Consider the following 18,210-nt stretch of genomic DNA (forward strand, 5'->3'; position numbering starts at 1 on the left):
AGTTCAAACATGCTAGCAGAAAATCAAATCTGTTTTCATTTACTTGTAGTCACTACTATTTTTAGTCAAAGAACAAATCATCAGCTTTGATTAAAATCAATTAATAAACAAGCCAACAAACTTCATTTGCCTCTCTACACACTTTCTGAATCCTGTGTCAAACACTTTAACAACGAATTGCTTGATTCTCCTGCTTGATTTCTTCTAGTCTCCTATGAATTCCATTACTTTTCCAACCCAAATTCTGAGTACATCAAATCTTTCACCACCTTTGCATGTAGGCTGCTAATCACTATAGGACAAAGTTACAGAGCCCACTGGTTCTACTATAAATTTAAATTACCTAAGCTTTTACTGGGACCTTTCTATTCTTCGGCCATCCTTTGTTCATTTTAGATCGACCCAGATATTCCCCACAGTGTGTCCAGTCACTAGATTCTAGTGGGATGCCATAACAATGATTTATTTCTCCCAGGCATGTCTTCTTTCCCCTTTCTGCTTTCTTTGGGGGGAACTTCTCCATCCAGGTAATCCTAGTGGGGATGAGGCCATGACCAAGGCTGGGCCATACCATCCTGAACACAGTAGAGAGACTGGTTCAAGGGCAGGCACATGAGGCAGGTCTGGCCAACCAGAGTCCTCCTAGGAGTTTTCTGCTGAAAGTAGGGAGGAAGACAAATAGGTATTCATTTCAGATTTCAAGATGCTAGTATGTGCTTGGGGTTACCAAAGGTTGTGTTTCCCACTATAGGGAGACAGGCTATTTGCAACAGGAAAGAATGAAGCCAAAATACAAAAGTAGAGACAAGCGAACCTAAGAAATGGGGAGCATGAGAAAACGTATAACCTTTAACCCTGAGATTCAGTACCCTCTGAAGCCAGCCCCACCTCTGGGCTTTCTAGTTCTACATGAAACAATAAATCCTCTATTAGGCCGCAGTTGGGTTTCTGTCTCTTAAAATCCCTATGGACTCCTGTCAAATACAGTCCATATTCCAAGCTCTATCTTCTCTCAAAAAACCAGAAATCACCTACTAGCTGTCCCCACATGCCCTCTTCTTGATGAACTTCTCACGACCCTACTGAAATGATTCTTAAAAAACTTAAATTCCAGGCTTTTTCTCAATTTCTGGCCATGGGCCCCTTTCTCCAGCATGTCAAAGCTGATTCTTCGTGTCTTGTGAAAAGCATTCCCTCCCACAGCTCCTGGGGCACAGTTCTGCCCTAATTCTCCCACTTCTCTGGCACTTGGTCTTCTTCCCACACCCTGAGTCAAGTGTTTCCCAAGGAGTTGTCTTTGGCCTCCTTCCCTTTTCATCTACCCTCTCTCCCTTGGCAAGCTCTTATAATCTAATGTTTCCAGTAATCACCTCAAAATAAAAGACTCCACAATCTATACCCATGATACTCTATTCAGTAGCTGACATCCATGAATCTCTAGTCTCAACTTCATACCTATATTTCCAGATGCCCCTACCATACATATCATACCTAAAGTCAACATGTATATTCAAAAGTGCATGCAGTATCATCTCTTCTGAAGCAATTTCTCTTTCTGTATTGTCTTTTTGTCAAAGCATCAAATGACTCCTCAAAATTACCGTCTTAAAATTAAGTGTTATTGATGACACCCGTCATCCCAGCTGAGACGTCTTTTGATGCAACTTCCACAACTTCCCTCTTAATGCCTCTCATCCGCCCTAGTTCAGATTCTCATCATTCCTACCTGCACCACTGCCATGAGTACCTTCCCTGTCTCCCTATACTCTCTCCATTCCAGCCATCCTACTTTCTGCTATGAGATGACACTGATTGAAGGTCATAGGTGATCAAGTCATTTCCTAGCTCAAAAACTTCCAACAGCCACTCAAATGTTGAAACTCCTCATTCATCTGCCAAGAAAGGCCCTCAATCTGGCCCCAAATTCCTTCCTAGTATCTTTCCCATAACTTCCTTTCAGGAATTGAGCACGACAACCAAACCAAGCACCACAGCATTCCTATTACCTATCCCAGTCACCTCCATATCCTTGCTCATGCTCCTTTTTCCTTATCTCCTCATGAAGCACTCCCACCATCCCTCAAGGCTCTCCAGAAATGACAACTCTTTGATGAGGTCTTCCTTAATCTTCCTTGATAGAAGTTCCTTCCCTTCTCCTTTGAACTCCCATGACTCAAGTACACTGTTCATCTCTCTTAAAGGCAAGAATCCCATTAAATTCAACACCGAACACAGTGTTTTATCTAACCAAAGTCTGTTGAATTCATGAAATGTCTAATAAGTCTTTCCCCACACTCTCCACACCTACAGTCAGAGCTAGAACTGAAACCAAGTCCATTACTAACAACCTATGTGACCTTGGGAAAGTTATTTAATTAACCACTCTGAGGAAAAACTCAGCCCCCCCATCAGCAAATTTGGAACAAATATAGCTCTCTGAGTTTATGAGTTAAAACAATACAAACAATGTTTGTTCTAGGGAGTCCTATCCAGTACATAGTACGTCCAGTTACTATAAGGTTTATTTCTATTTCTCTATTTTCACCCTTAACTCCCTAATATGAGCAGTCCCCAAATGACACAAGAAAATGGGATGAATCAGACGAGTTATACTGCTCTGTGAGCTCACCATGTACTTCCCAACAGTAAGGGCTATTAAGTCACCCTACCAAAGCACTATAAAGTGGAATAAGAGAATGCTCCCAAGAATATAATACTTTTAACTGTCATATATCATCAGAGCAACTGAGGAACTCTTTTGCTTTTACTGGGAAATTACTGCTGTTGATAGAGCTTATCTGACAAGCCTTCATCAAGGAAGTGTTAAGTGAGTCCAACTTTAGTTTAGAGGCAAAAGAAATACCTTGCATTAGAAGAGAACAATAATCAGCTACTTTCTACAGCTCTAAACAAGCCAATCAGACTATCTAAGACTACTTAAACATTTCAGAGACATTAAAGCTGATGGAATATAATGGGAATGACATTGAGCTTACATAGGTCTAATTCCGGCTCAGTTACATACTCACTGTGGTACTTTGGGCAAGCGACTCGTCTACTACTGGGCCTTGATATTTTCATCCGAAAATGGTATGGCTAGACAAGAAAACTTCATTGTAGGAAGAACTCTTTGTTAATGAATTTTGTGTTCAATGAACTGACTAAGGGAAATGTTGGGCAGCCAAACCATCTTTGATGGTTAGCTGTGGACATACTTAGAGTAGTAAATAATAGTGAGTGGCTGGTCTCTTAAGTTCCCTTTCAATCCTGTGCCTCTTGAGGCAACATTATGGCTTAGAAATTAGGAAGACTTGAATCACATCAATATATATTCAAATCCTGGCTCTGCTATTTCCTATACGACCACAGTGAGTTTTTTACCTCTAAAGCCTCCATGTTCTCATCTGTAAATTGGGATAATAATAAATTATATCTACCTCACAGGGGGATAGAGGCCTTGTGAGCATTAAATCAGGTAGCATGTATTACGTTTTTAGCACATAATAAACTCTCAATAAATATTAACTGCCATTTATTATTTCTCTTGCAGCCTAAAATAATTTCCCTTTGCCCAACTTGACCAATTTTAATTATATGCATTAACTCAGAGACCACAAAAAATAGTTTTAGAAATTTTCAAGACAATAACCAGAGGCAACTTGGTGTCGATTGTATCTTGAACCAGAAATTTGTTTCTTTTGCTATAAAAAACATAAGTGAAACAGTTGTTAAATTTGAATAATTATTACAGATCAGACTAAAATATATATCAGTGCTAGGTTCCTGAATTTGACAACTATACTGCAGTTATTTAAGCAAAAATCCTTGTATTTTTGGAATAAACAATAAAATATTTAGAGGTAAAAGGGCATGATGACTGCAACTTACTCTCAAATGGTTCTGAAAAATGTACATATATTTTACATGTTATGGTGTGTGTGTGTGTGTGTGTGTGTGTGTGTGTGTGTAGAGAGAGTTAACATTTGGGTAATCTGAGTAAATGGTATGTGCAAAAATTCCTTATGCTTGTAACATTTTGTAAGTGCATTTTTATATATGTGTGCACATATATATTCTGTATATGTATGTGTCAGTCAATACTTACATATCACTAAACTATTTAGTTTTAACCCACTGTTTATATTTGATTTGAAAATCTCCCTTTCAAATTATTTGCTAGTCCTCTTTTGTAAAGTAAAGCCTCCATTTAGAATTAATTGTCCTACAAATGGAAGAAAAAACAAAAAACAAAAACCTGAGAGATCTTATTTTTATTTTTATTGATTTCAGAGAGGAAGGGAGAGGGAGAGAGAGATAGAAACATCAATGATGAGAGAGAATCATTGATTGGCTGACTCCTGCACGCCCCACATTGGGGATCAAGCCCACAACTCGGGTATATGCCCTTGGCCGGAATCGAACCTGGGACCCTTCAGCCCGCAGGCCGACACTGTACCCACTGAGCCAAACTGGCTAGGGTGAGAGATCTTAATATTCAGAGATCAGTATTCAGAGATTCAAGTTTCACTTTAGCATTGTGAAGAGTTCCAAAGTCAAAGTACATTTTCAGACAAATGAAATTATCCTAGTCTTATAGTACATGTTAAACAACAACTGTGCAAGTGCCAAAGTTGGCAATGGTTTCTATTACTGTTGCAACATCTCAGCTCAAAGTAACATCCACAGATTTTTCAGTGGTTGACTATGGGAAAGCAGTTGGATATGCCTTCTACTGTTTCTAATTAAATCAATTTCACAACTCCACATTTCAGCCATTCCCCAAATGTCTACCAATGCCCCGACAGGTCTCAAGGAGAGCCACAAATAGTTGTGGCAGCGTCACAGCAGACAACAAAACCTGTCGATGCTAAACAAACGTTTTCCAAGAATTCTGACTTTCCTTTCACATCCTTAACACAAACCGATATTGGCCCTCTCCAACACCCATCCCAAACAAAACAATCTCTCCCCCAAATACTTTAAGAGAAAGAAAGACTATAATGTTTAAGAGGAATAGTGGACATAGCATTTTATGGTCACAAAGCATGCTGACAAAAATTACCCCATCTTCCCTTCACAATTCTACGATAAGGAGTCCCATTTTACATGGTACAAATCTGAGGTGCAAACCTCAAGACTGTCCCAAGATTTTGCACTTTGTATGTAGAAGTTAGAGCCAGACCTGTTTTTGTATCCTCTGGGGAGAGCAGGGTGTCATCACTGGGTTATGATGTTTATAAACTATAAAACTTTCAAAAGTAGGTTAAATGTGAAAATAAAACTGGCACCATTAGTATTTAAAGTACATTTCACTTAAAAATTGGGTGAAATATTTCCCTGCGAAAACATGCATGTCACCCACAGTGTTCAGAAATCACAGGGCTCTGGGGATCTGATTTCAAGTCCCAGCAAAACTACAAACCAGACCCGTGAACTTGAATGAGGCACTTGACCTCGTCAGCACCATTTCTGCTTTTATAAAACCGCTTCTCTGCACTGTAATGAGAATGAACTTTTATACATTGTAAAACTCAATATGCATGCTATTTAGCATCATTATCTTTATAAAACTGAATTCTTCATGACCCAAACTGATTGGCTCTCGGGGTTCCCAGTCTCAGTGAATGGCATCCAGTCATTCAGAGCAAAAAGTGTAGCCTCATCCCCATTACTCACTCTCCTATGCAATTCACCTCTCCTTCAGGATAAAAGTCTACACTCCTTAGCTTAACAAGTCCCTCATGATCTGGCCTCATCTCCTAACATTTTCCTGTCTTTTAATATTTTAAACTTCCCTGTTCTCCAATAGGCATCCCTAGTCATTGCATGTGTTTTAATGCGTCTGAAATGTCTACCTCTGTGTTTTGCACATGCCATCAGTTTCCTTCTGGAGCACCCTTGCTGGCCAACCTCATCCGGCTAATTCCCACGTGTTCTTCAAGACTCAGCAGAAGCTATTCTGGGAAGCCTTTCTTAAGTCCTACAGTCCCAAGTAAGCCTGCTGCTTTAGGCTTCCCCTGACCCTGCACACACGTCTGTGAAGTCTTCACAGACTCCGCACCAAGTGTCCACTCCATCTCCTCCTCTGGACCAGCCATTTCCAACCCGGGAGCTACAAGCATCTTTAAAACATGCCACACCTGACCATTCAGTCAAGGGCACTGGCCTCTTTCCCCTTAGATGGTCAAATAAAAAAATGACAACAGCCAACACAACAATGGCTGTCTGGTGTGAATGAATCAAAAGTATGCCTATTTTTTTTCAGATTGGCAAAAAATATAACCTATGTTTCAGTGTACCATGAGATGAAAAAGGCTGAACGTAGCTGCTCTAAACCATTATTGGCCAGTTGAACTTTCTGCAATATTGGAGATGTTCTCTATCTATATTGTCCAATACACAGCCACTAGCCATTGGAAAAAATGGCTCGTTCGATTCAGGAGATAAATGTTCAATTTTATTTAATTTTAATTATTTTAAATCTAAACTTAAATAGCCACCTGTGGCTCGTGGTGGTGCTGTTGGATGGCACAGGTCTATGTAGACTGTCAACTCCAAAGACCACACTGACTTGTCTCGGTGTCCCTGGCACCACCACGGGGTCTGGCAAATGGCACGATTCAGTGCTTGTTGAAAGACTAAGTGAATATGTAAATATCTATAAACACGTCTCATATGTAGTTGGGAACGGATTCCACCCAATATTCAAAGCATTCTGGGTTATCATAAAATTTGGCCAAACTGATCACATCTTGTAAAGCACACCTCATTAAGTATCATGGAAAAAACCCACCCTCCGTGAAGCATTCATTTCTCTACAGGGACTTCAGCTTCGCAGTGACGCTTAAATGACTTCCAGATGACTTCTTGATTAATGGTCCGCTGCTTATGAAATATTACAATAGCCACGGCAGCATCATTTTGGAATGTCAAAATCAAACTACAATGTTTTATAAAGAAAATACATGGGTGTGTGTTTTTTTTACCATGCTTATATTAACATGGGGAGAAAAATCCCCTTGAATGTCTAAAGTATTCCTAGAGTATAAAAGACTACTCTGACCTCTTCTTTGAAATTAACCACCAGCTGCCCTAACTGAATATGTGTTTGTGTGTGTGTGTGTGTGTGTGTTTAAATATATTTTTATTGATTTTGAGAGGAAGGGAGAGGGAGAGAGAGATAGAAACATCAATGATGAGAAAGAATTATTGATTGGTTGCCTCCTCCAAGTCCGACACTGGGATTGAGCATGCAACCTGGGCATGTGTCCTGACTGGGAATTGAACTGTGATGTTCTGGTTCATAGGTTGATGCTCAACCACTGAGCAACACTGGCCAGGCTGAATGTGTTTTTGAAATCCTGTACAATATTTGGAGAAAGTGTCCTGGCTTGATTTGATGAGCTCTCCTCACTGCAATAGCAGAATATGGAGAGAACATGACCTCGCTCCAAAGAACAAGCGGGCACATTCAATTTGGTTCCAATTGAAAGTCTCCATTGACAGCACGCATGAGCTTGACCTAGGCTTGGTCATTTGAGATTTTAAGAAATCTAAGATGTGAACGTCACAAAGCTGAGCTTGAGCAGGTTTGACTCCACATCCACGTCCTCACTACGAACCTCTCAGAGTGGAGCTGGCAGTCAAAGGCCTCAGTAAAGAGCGTCTGCACACAACCGCCCACCCAAAGGAAGGAGAGCTTCTCCAGGCCCCACCTGGGCGTCACACATCCCACAGGGGCATCAGCTGGCTGGACACCCGCTTGTTAATGTCCTTTCATTGCATCATTACTTCTATAAAGGGAGACTAACCCTAAGTCTGAAACTATACATGAAATAAAAAGGAATAGACCCTCGCCAGGTGGCTCAGTTAGTTGGAGCATCTTGTACTCCAAAAGATATAGGTTTGATTCCTGGTCAGGACACATACCTAGGTTGCAGGTTCAATCTCTGGTTGGGGCACATGCAGAAGGCAATGAATAAACATTTCTCTCTCACATTGATGTTTCTCTCTCTCTCTCTCTCTCTCTCTCTCTCTCTCTCTCTCTCTCTCTCCCCACCTTTCTCTCTAAAATCAATGAAAACATCTTTTGGGTGAGGATTTTTTAAAAAAAGGAATAGGTAAAGTATCTTAAAGCTTGATTAGGAGAAATAAGGAGTGGGCCCTCAAATACATAGTTCACTCCTTTTAAATTCAGTTACAAATTTTAATTAAAAATAAGTGTTTATTACAAGAGAATGAATGTTCACTAAAGAAAAATAGGCCAAAATAAAACATACATTTAATCCTTTTACCCAAAGATAATATTTGGAATATATGCCACTGCTTTTTTTTTTTTTACTGTAGTTTTAAAATAGTAAAATAAATAGTAGCTAGCATTTATATAACCTCTGTTTCATGGACCGTCCTAAGCATTTAACATCTATTAACTCATTCTGTCTTCACCACAATATTACAATGTAGGGACTGTTGATATCTGTACCTCAGAGACAAAGAAACTGAGCAGAGGGAAGTTAAGAAACTTGACCCAGTTCACAAGCTTGGAAGTGAAAATAATCCCCGTTCAGTTTTGGCTCTGGGAACATTATGTTCAACTAAGTAGTGTGGGAAGAAAACTTTCTCCTTAACTTTATTAAATCCTTAACTGCGATTTCAATACTCCGTCGGAAGCAGGGAGCCCACCCTGCCTGTGTTATATTTGATTCCTGTGCCCCGGCTGGGGGAGGGGCCGAGCTAAGATAGGAGACATTCACTGACTTGCACCTAATACTCAACAGCTGGGCTGCAGGACTCAAATCTGTAACAAGAATGTAGATTCCTTCAGGGCTGTATCTCTTTGATGTGCGTCATATCAAACTGTAATCTTCTTACCTCCACATACTACATAATCAATTAGCTTGGTCCTGAAAAGCCTATATTTAACTTGATTCAAGTCTGCTTTTACTTTTTTCCACCTGGCTCCTTAAAATATAACACTATGTAGTTCCCAATTCCTTTAAAACCTAAACGTGCCAGTTTTAACGAGGAACTGCAAAAAAAGCGGGGAGACCAAAACAAAATGGAGGTTAAAACATGTGGAAAGAAACTGTCCACAATGTACACTGTTAGGCTGGCAACGTGAGGTGCAACTGCCGAGTTCGGAGACACTCTTAAAGTCAAAGGTGCTCTAGCAGTCCCGGAAGGTGTTCCGTGCCTCCATCCCACCCGCAGAGGTTGCCTGCAAAAGCCCAAAGGGACCCACACTCCGTTTTCTGCTGTCTCACGTCAATATTGCTGGCGGCACCAGGACCCTGAGATGCCTTGTATTAGTCTTTATGGTTGTGTTACCCATACAGCAACTCCTTTGGCAACAATGGTAATTACACAGCAGCCTTGTTATCTCCAAATAGCACTGTCATTAACTTGTGTCACTGCAACAGCATTCGTGGTTATAATAATTGCAGCAAAAAAAAAAATATGTCTATGGAAGTAGCAGTTTTAGTTCTGGCTTTCGAAAATGACTTCAGCTTATTTTGCTCATTAGAGTCCACATCTGAGTGAGATCATGTGATACTTGTCTTTCTGTGACTGGCTTATTTCGCTTAGCATAATACTGTCCAGGTCCCTCCATGCTGTCTCAAAGGGTAAGAATTCCCCACCACCACCACCAAAAAAATAACGTCAGCAATTACACTACTTAAAAAATCAAGTTAGTTTTCCCCAAAAAAGCATGATTTCCTCTGCACAGAGCCCACTGAAGCTATCTGTATGTCCCCTAACAGGACACATTAGACTATCCCTGTTGTAAGCTTCCAAAGAGAAGAGAAAAAACACAATCAAACAACAATTCTCCCTGTGATACTTACAGCTCCTCCAGAAAAGGGAAGTTCTTAAAAGCATCTTCTGGTAACTGAGTAATGTTGTTCATACTGATATCCCTGGAAAACAAAATTAAGAAGTTTGTTAACTCAGTGACATTAGACTTGAGGCATTTAATTTAACAGAAAAACAGTTAGGGGTGGAGTGTTTGTAAAGAAACAAGAAAAATGGGCATAAAGACAGACAAGGAATAGTCATAAATTGGCTTGAGGATGCAGAAAACAGAGAAATTAAATCTTCTCATTTAGAAACATACCCAAATCCTTGATGGTCCCCCTTTAAGGATTCTTGGGGAAAATGTCTCAAACTACATACAATGAGTGGGCCAGTGTGGCTTCCCAGTGGTATTAAATGTGCTGTCTCTGATTTAAAAAGTAATAAGTAAGCAAATAAGTACCCGAGGACTTGATATAAAAATAATTTTGCTGGCAAGGATGGCTTCTTAAGCCATTGTCAAGAACAATAAAACAGGTCCTAGCTGTACCCTCGTCATATTTCTACAAAACCTATAAAAGTCCTCCAGGTAATAGCTGTGAGTGGATTTCATTTTTAGCCTATGAACAGATGCGGGCTAGAGACAAGTGCCTACATGACAGGTATGCAGTCCATTCCCAGTTCTTCCTTAGAGAGGCAGCAGAAAGGAGAGAACTCACTTGACGATGTAACGCAACTATTAACTAGTTCCAACAGCTTAAAACTACTTTATTAACCATTTCCTTCTTCCCTGGCAACTGCCTGTTGGATTGGCTTTCCCCTTCCATACTCCACTCAACATCGACACCATGAAAGACAGGTCGAGGCAGCCTCATGAGGGACAGTCCCAGTACGCAATGGCTAAGTTGCCTCACGCAGGTTCTTCTGCCTCTGGTCTCATGTTAAAGTCTATGGCTGACCCCTCAGGTCTCTCCTGTCTGCAATTCACCATGAAAATTCACATATGTGACCTTCCCTTTATCAGAGTAGACATGTTGGTATAACAGAGTGTAAGAGAGCCTGGCTGGTGTGCCTCAGAGGTTGAGTATTGATCTATAAACCAAAAGGTCATGGTTTGATTCCCAGTCAGGGCACATGCCTAGGTTTTGGGCTTGATCCCCAGTGAGGGGCATGCAGGAGGCAGCTGATTGATGTTTCTCTCTCATCAGTGTTTCTATCACTCTCTCCCTCTCTCTTCCTCTCTGAAATAAAAACATATACATTTAAAAAGTAAATAAAAAAGAAAAGTGTAAGAGAAATCAAGCACACGAAAATCAGATCACAATAACACTTCAGACAGATAAAATTTTCTTTTGAAGGAAGTGACAACTTCAGTGCCAAGGTAGGAGAGTGCCTTCCATCATCTTCCTTCTCACTGGAATTTAGAAAAGGAATTGCATCCCTTCTAGTTACTAGCCCTTCCTAAGGCAGGTTTGGAAAACTTTGGGAACAGCAGTAAATGTAGCACCAAAAACAGCAACCACAGTAACAGGTAACATCAGACTGCACATAAAATCTCACTTTTCAAAAGGGGAAGCTGGGGCTTACTGAACTAAATCATCTCCTGACCGCCACTGGGCAAGTGGTGTAACAATAGGAGAGGTGAACCTCAGTCCATGATCTTAACTGGAAACTCTGAGTCTCCTAAGTATCATTTGAATCCCTCAGTGATAGTCAAAATATAAAGCAAACCCTCTGTCCTGGTAAGATTTTTAAAAAGGAGGGTTACTGCCCCCAAGACCTTGGCACAATCATCAGTGAATCTCAGGAAGAGCACTTTTGCTTGACGATTAAAACGAGGACTATATGCCCTCGCTGGTTTGGCTCAGTGGATAGAGCGGTGGCCTGTGGACTGAAGGGTCCCAGGTTCGATTCTGATCAAGGACATATGCCTGGGTTTCGGACTCGATCCTCAGTAGGGGGCGTGCAGGAGGCAGCTAATCATTGATGTTTCTATCTCTACCTCCCTCCCCCTTCCTCTCTGAAATCAATAAAAATATATTAAAACACACAAAAAAAATGAGGACTATAAATAGCTTTAGCAATTCAGAAACCATCATATACATTTCCTAGAACATGAAACTCCTCTGAGATGAATCTTATGACCATAGAGGTTCAAATGCATTCCAAAATTTTCTATCACTGAGAACGACTCACATTCTATTAAAGGTAACTTATAAGAAAAAGAAATTAATATACTTCTCCAGAAACAATTCTCCATATTCACAAATTAATAAATGTTAATTATTTATATACATTCTTTTTGAACCCAGGCTTCGGCACTACTTTAGTCAGCTATCATTATGCCTGCAGAAGGGAAGGAGAAACACTTGTTTTTCCATAGACACTCAAGCAAGGATACTGGAGCAAAGGCACCAAAATAGGGGTCAGGACAAGCAGGCCCAACTCCCGACCTCGCCACATGGCTGCTCCCAACTCCCGGCCTGGTCACACAGCTGCCCGTCATACGAGGCCTCAGTTTGCTTATCTCTACAACGATTAAAAGTGCTTGACGATTGGTTGGGTGGCTTGACTGATTGGTTGGGTGGCTTCCAAGCCTGACATATATTCCTCCCATGATTCACCTTTTTCTGTAGTTTTCATGGAGGGGCACACCCTTCCTGATGAAAATACACACGCTTCATTTTATGGAAAGGGCATGTTTCTGAAAAAATGTGCCATCATACAAAATTGAAAGACTATTAACTTCGCCATTATAAAAGGGAGTCACTCCCACTTGTAAACACATTTGGCCTTCACCACTGAAATCATTCTTAAGAATACAACAGAACTTTTAAGCATATGGAAAGGTGAACTAATAAGCTGAGTGAGCAGTGGTTCTATAAAATATCACACAATTTCGGCGCTCTTGAGTCATTCCAATAAAAGGAGAAAGAAGGATAACCATAATTTATTACTGTGCAAAGGGAGGCCCTCCGTGCAGTTGCCTCTCGGGTTGGCACACCTGAGTTCAGGTGCGTATCACAGTAACAGAAAAACTGATTAATTGCCTCACCAGAAAAAGACACATAATTGGACACCACACTATTCTCCGCATTCCAATTTTTTAGAACACATACACCTATGTAATTCTCTCTCTTTTTTTCCCACCCTCAGCGTAACAAGACAAAACAGGTCGTTTTGCTGTGAGCTATAAAGGCAATTAGTGGGGCTCCGTATTTACAAACTAACATGGTTTAAACAGGACGTGAAGTTTTGTTTCAAAGCTGCAGATTGAGGAGCAACACTTCTTTTCAAATTGTCCTGAGTTGCACACACCCTGAGAGCTTCTCTCTTTATAGGTATTTTCTCTCATATTTTTCGGGCTTCGGTTATAAAACATTTTATGGGTAAGGTTAGAGAGTGGGGTGGGGACGAGCTACAAGATGTTATCTCCAGAGAAGCTCTGGAAACATGTGGTTACAGAGTATAAGGTGGGTGGGTACTCATTTAAAATAATGAGGGCTAATGGTGATAAACAACCTACAGACAGCCTGCAGAATGGATCCCAGACCTGACATCACCCACAGCAGGGAGCGAGCTCCAGGCTGGAAAGAATGCTGGCGGAAATGAGGTAACTGCAACAATTTACAAATGGAAGCCCTGTGCCCCTAATGAGACGTATAGTAGGCTCAGAAGCCCGAGAAATTATGAAAATACATAAATAAAAGATGTATAGAAAATTTTCAACTAGAAAATGCACCTCCAGCTCAGTGCCCTGACATTCATTCATATAAGCAATAGTCTGAATGTCAACATCTAAAATTAAACCGGTGATTTCCCATCCCGGTTCCACAAAGAAAATAAATATAACATAAAAAAACACACACACACAAATGTCACACAAGGCCAGAGCACTACCAACTCCTAAACACCTTTGAAGGGTAATTTCAAGAGAACTGTTGGCCTTGCTTGAAGGTAGGCAGCTGGGGAAGTTGGAAGTGTATAGGCCTGGGAACCAGACAGGCAAGGTTTACCTGCATGCGGATTCACAACCTTGGGCAAGCTGCTCATCTTTTCCGAGCCCCAGCTTCTTTATTTGGAAAAACAGAAGCAATAATAACTAAACCTTGTAGGTTGCTGTGAAGATCAGAAAATGGCAAGTCACCCATAAGAAGCTAAGGCATAGATATGTAGGTTTTATTTTATCGATGTCCATGTTTTTGAGTCCAGTGGACTATGAGCAGGCCAAGCCTTCGGTGGCCTTCCTTCCCAAAAGAAACCGTTTAAAGACACACACTAATTGGTGCAGAAGACCTAGAACCTGGAGTTGTTCCTACCTACAAAACTATACTCTAAACTCCACATCACCAAATGCCGAAGATTTTAAGCTGGAAGGGCCCTTCAAGATCAAATACTTCATGTTTTAAAAAATTTAAGAAAAAAATTAAGGTTCAGTAGTTGACAGAGTCAAGCACTCTTAAAAATCAAACAAAAAAGAAAGAAAGAAAGAAAGAAAGGAAGGAAGGAAGGAAGGAAGGAAGGAAGGAAGGAAGGAAGGAAGGAAGGAAGGAAGGAAGGAAGGAAGAATTACATTCTTATAGGAGATTTTGGAAGGACAAGATAACACAATAGCCATTTAAAAACTATCAGGATGACCTCAGGCAGGTTAGTGATAAAGAGAGGTTAGAACCTAGAACTTTTACTTAGTGGGCAGGAAAATTCTCCAATGTATCTTTTCTATACATAGTTGCTTGAATGCATCTTTTCTATAAATAATTGCTTGATTGATCTTTCCTATACATATTTATTTGTTTTGTAATAGGTTTCATTATAGTTAGGCCTCTCAAGGGTACACTACCTGGAACAGAGCATACATCTGTATGTTATACCCACATAATGCAAGACTCCCGCAGTTTTACCAGAGATCAGAAATACAAAAACACGTCACCTCCACTAGAAAAATAAAGCTGAACATTCAAACACCAGTAGTCACTGGTTTCAAATTTAAAATTTAAAGGGTGCAATTGTCTAATTGAAACTGCTAAATCTCCCCAGTGGTTAAACTCTCATCTTTTTTCCCTCATAAAATTTACTAATGTTAAAGTATCTAGAGAGTAAAGAGGAACATCATGTTTCAACAAGGCACCTTTTAAAATCCCTATAAAGGGCTCCCTAAGCGAGCCTAACCTGTTTGCTGGTGGCCAAGTGCGTATCACTGTGGGCTCCGCCACTGCGTACTTGCCAGCTCTGGGCCTTTTGCCACAGAATTATTTCGTCTTAAATATGCTGTAACTGACCCAATGATTCTAAATTTGAACAAGCCCTCCTATTGGCATTAGATAAAATTATACTGCTGCTGCCACATCGCTGCTTATATCTCAAATGTCACTCAGCAGTTTTAAAAGTCATTTAATTACATATATTTGAGAACACAGGGTTCTCTAGTATGTATGTTCTCTGGAAAAGGCTGGTGATGTCTTTAAACTCACCACACACAAGCTGATAATGACTAAGAACTACTGCTATTCCAATGACTTTTCAAGGGTCTTTTGTCATCAACCCCAAAAGTTCAGGCCAATCTCTAGTTAACAGATTTCTACAGTGTGAACAAAAACAAAAAATTTGGAAATGCCTCTGGTGGAACAAATCTGAAGGGAAGGTCTCTCTTGTCCATAAGTAATAGCCACACATATACCTTCAGAATTCTAGTCCAAGTTTATGAAGAGTTTAATTTCTTTTCTGACATTAATCCATATCTTTGGGCAAGTAATCTCTTTTTCTCCCCACCTTTTTATAGTAACAAAAGTAACCTATGTTAATTGTTCTTTAAACACACACACACACACACACACACACACACACACACACACACACACACACAGAAAACCATCCAAAATATCAATACCCAGAAACAACCACTGTCATAGTTCATGGGTGTCATTACAGATTCTTTTTCTATGTGTGATGCATTCTTTTTACAAATATGAAACCCCACAGTCCTGAACACGTTTCTAATTCTTCATCTGCAGAATAAAAAATCATCTTTTATCTTTTAACAAAAGTGTAAATATTAAAGTCTAATACACTGAGTGGCCAGATTATTATGACCACCGCATCAGCACTTCGTTGGGCCACCTTTTGCCTTCAAAACTGTGGCGATTCTTCTTGTCACTGACCCCACTTGATGTTGAAAGGTGATGCGAGGAATCTGACACCATGCCTGATGAATAGCACTGTCCAGTTCTGTGAGATTTGATGGTTGTGGAACCAGTTGCCTGATGGCTCTTTTAACTTCGTCCCACAAATGCTCAATTGGATTGAGATCTGGTGATTGTGGGGGCCACCTAAGCAAGGTAAAGTCTCCCTCATGTTCTTGAAACCACTCCTGCACAATATGAGCACTGTGGCATGGCGCATTGTCTTGTTGGAAGAAGCCATCTCCATTGGGATACGCCATCAACATGATAGGATGAACTTGATCAGCAACGATACTTAGGTATGTTGTGCTATTCAGACATTTATAATGGTCTGGCCCTCTAGCAACTTCAGTGCGAAATTATAGCTAATTTGCCTACAAACTTCAGGTGGTCATAATAATCTGGCCACTCAGTGTATATCTCAATGCTCTTTTTGGCAGGCCATATGTCTTTGCTACAGGAAGCCACCATGTCCAAAGGAAAAGAGGTCAATTAAGGATTTTCCTTTACAGGAGAAAAAGAGATATACTGTCACCCACTTAACAAACATTTACGAAGTATTGATTATTCATTTAGGTACAAGGCATAGACTGTGCTGGGATGGGGAGGCTTTTACATCAAAACGTAAATTCACAGTCCTTAAAAATTTTTTATTAAAATCCATCCGTCCACTCTATTCTTGTTATTAAGACACTGTTGCAATGTTCCATTAAATTTAACCTTTTAAAATGCATTCTTGCATTCCGAAAGCAATAGGAACTACTACATATACGTGAAGAATCTGTTCTTTAACACTGCAGAAATAGGGCCAAAACAGTATGTATGCTATTTTAGTCAGATTTTGCTCCAGAGATATTTTTCTGACCTTACATGTTTGGGCACTGCTAGAATCCAACTCGATGTCACAGTTGATACCCTTCTAAGGCTGCAAGCAACATTTCTATTAGTTGTAGGCAGCAGGATACACCGGCTCCATGCTATCTGGCATGTTCTCTGGTGTTTCAAGAAAAAAGACTCAGTGCTTCCCAGCAGAAAGAACCCAAAACTTGCTTCTCTGCAGCCTTGCAATCCTTAAGAGGGTAGCTGCTACAATCACCATAGCAACACTTTAAAATAAATGTTAATTACTACAGAGCAAAGTTACCACCTTGCAAAGTCATCATCCCGTTAACGTCCTTGAACATCCTAGTATATAATCTTCCTAACAACACAGAAAGGCTAGAGAAAATGCCAGTGTTAAATCTTAAAAAATAATAAAAATTAAAACTTTCTGCTATAGGAGACATAGAAAAGAATGTTTAATCTATTTCTCTACTTTCATGGATCAAAGCTTGTATTTTAAGGCCTTTCAGAATTTTTGCATTCAAAGCTGTATTCCCTTTGTTAAGAAAATGAAGAGACATGAAATAGACTTGGTGAAAATATTTGCAAAACATCTATCAGATAAAGGATTTTATCTGTAACATAGAAATAGCTCTCAAAACGCAGTAAAAATAAATAAACCTAGTTTTAAAATGGGTAAAAGTTTTTGAACATACCTTGCACCGAAGAAGATTACACAAATGACAAAAAGCACACAGAAATATGTTCAACGTTAGTCATTAGGGAAGTGGAAATTCAATCACAGTGAGTTACCACACCACTATGAGAATGGCTAAAATGTAAAATAATACTAGCTGACAATGCCAAGTGCTGGCGAGGGCATGGAACAATCAGAACGCTCCTACTGCTGGTGGAAGGGCAAAATGGTACAACCACTTTGGAAAACCGTTTGGCAGTTTCTAATAAAAGTAAACAGGTTGATGACCATTTGACCCAGCAATGCTACTTTCACCGGTGGATGGATAAAGAAATGTGGGTGTATCTATAAATGAAATAATAACAAGGAGCAGACTATTGATACAAAGAGCAGCGAGGATGAATCTCAGATACCCTGGGCTAAATCAAGGAGGCCAGACCCAAAAGGCTATCTACTGTGTAATGCCATTTACATGGCATTCTGGAAAAGGCAAACTTGTAATATATTTTTATTGATTTCAGAGAGGAAGGAAGAGGGAGAGATAGAAACATCAATGATGAGAGAGAATCACTGATCCGCTGCCTCCTGCACGCCCCACACTGGGGATAGAGCCCGCAACCCAGGCATATGGCCTGACAGGGAATCAAACCGTGACCTCCTGGTTCATAGGTCAACACTCAACCACTGAGCCATGCTGGCCGGGCCAGGAAAAGGCAAACT

The 18,210-nt window shown here is 40.2% G+C and overlaps 1 protein-coding gene across 2 annotated transcripts in view; it reads right to left on the bottom strand.

Annotated features, from left to right (window-relative positions):
* LGR4 (leucine rich repeat containing G protein-coupled receptor 4) overlaps positions 1 to 18,210 on the bottom strand; it is a 97,149-nt gene that overhangs the window by 37,488 nt on the left and 41,451 nt on the right. For both annotated transcript variants that reach the window (XM_059709171.1, XM_059709170.1), the window contains exon 2: positions 9,846 to 9,917. In XM_059709171.1, coding sequence (XP_059565154.1) covers positions 9,846 to 9,917 — 72 coding nt within the window. The remainder of the gene's footprint in view (positions 1 to 9,845; positions 9,918 to 18,210) is intronic.

The sequence above is a fragment of the Myotis daubentonii genome, chromosome 9, assembly GCF_963259705.1.
Source record: "Myotis daubentonii chromosome 9, mMyoDau2.1, whole genome shotgun sequence".
NCBI lineage: Eukaryota > Metazoa > Chordata > Mammalia > Chiroptera > Vespertilionidae > Myotis > Myotis daubentonii.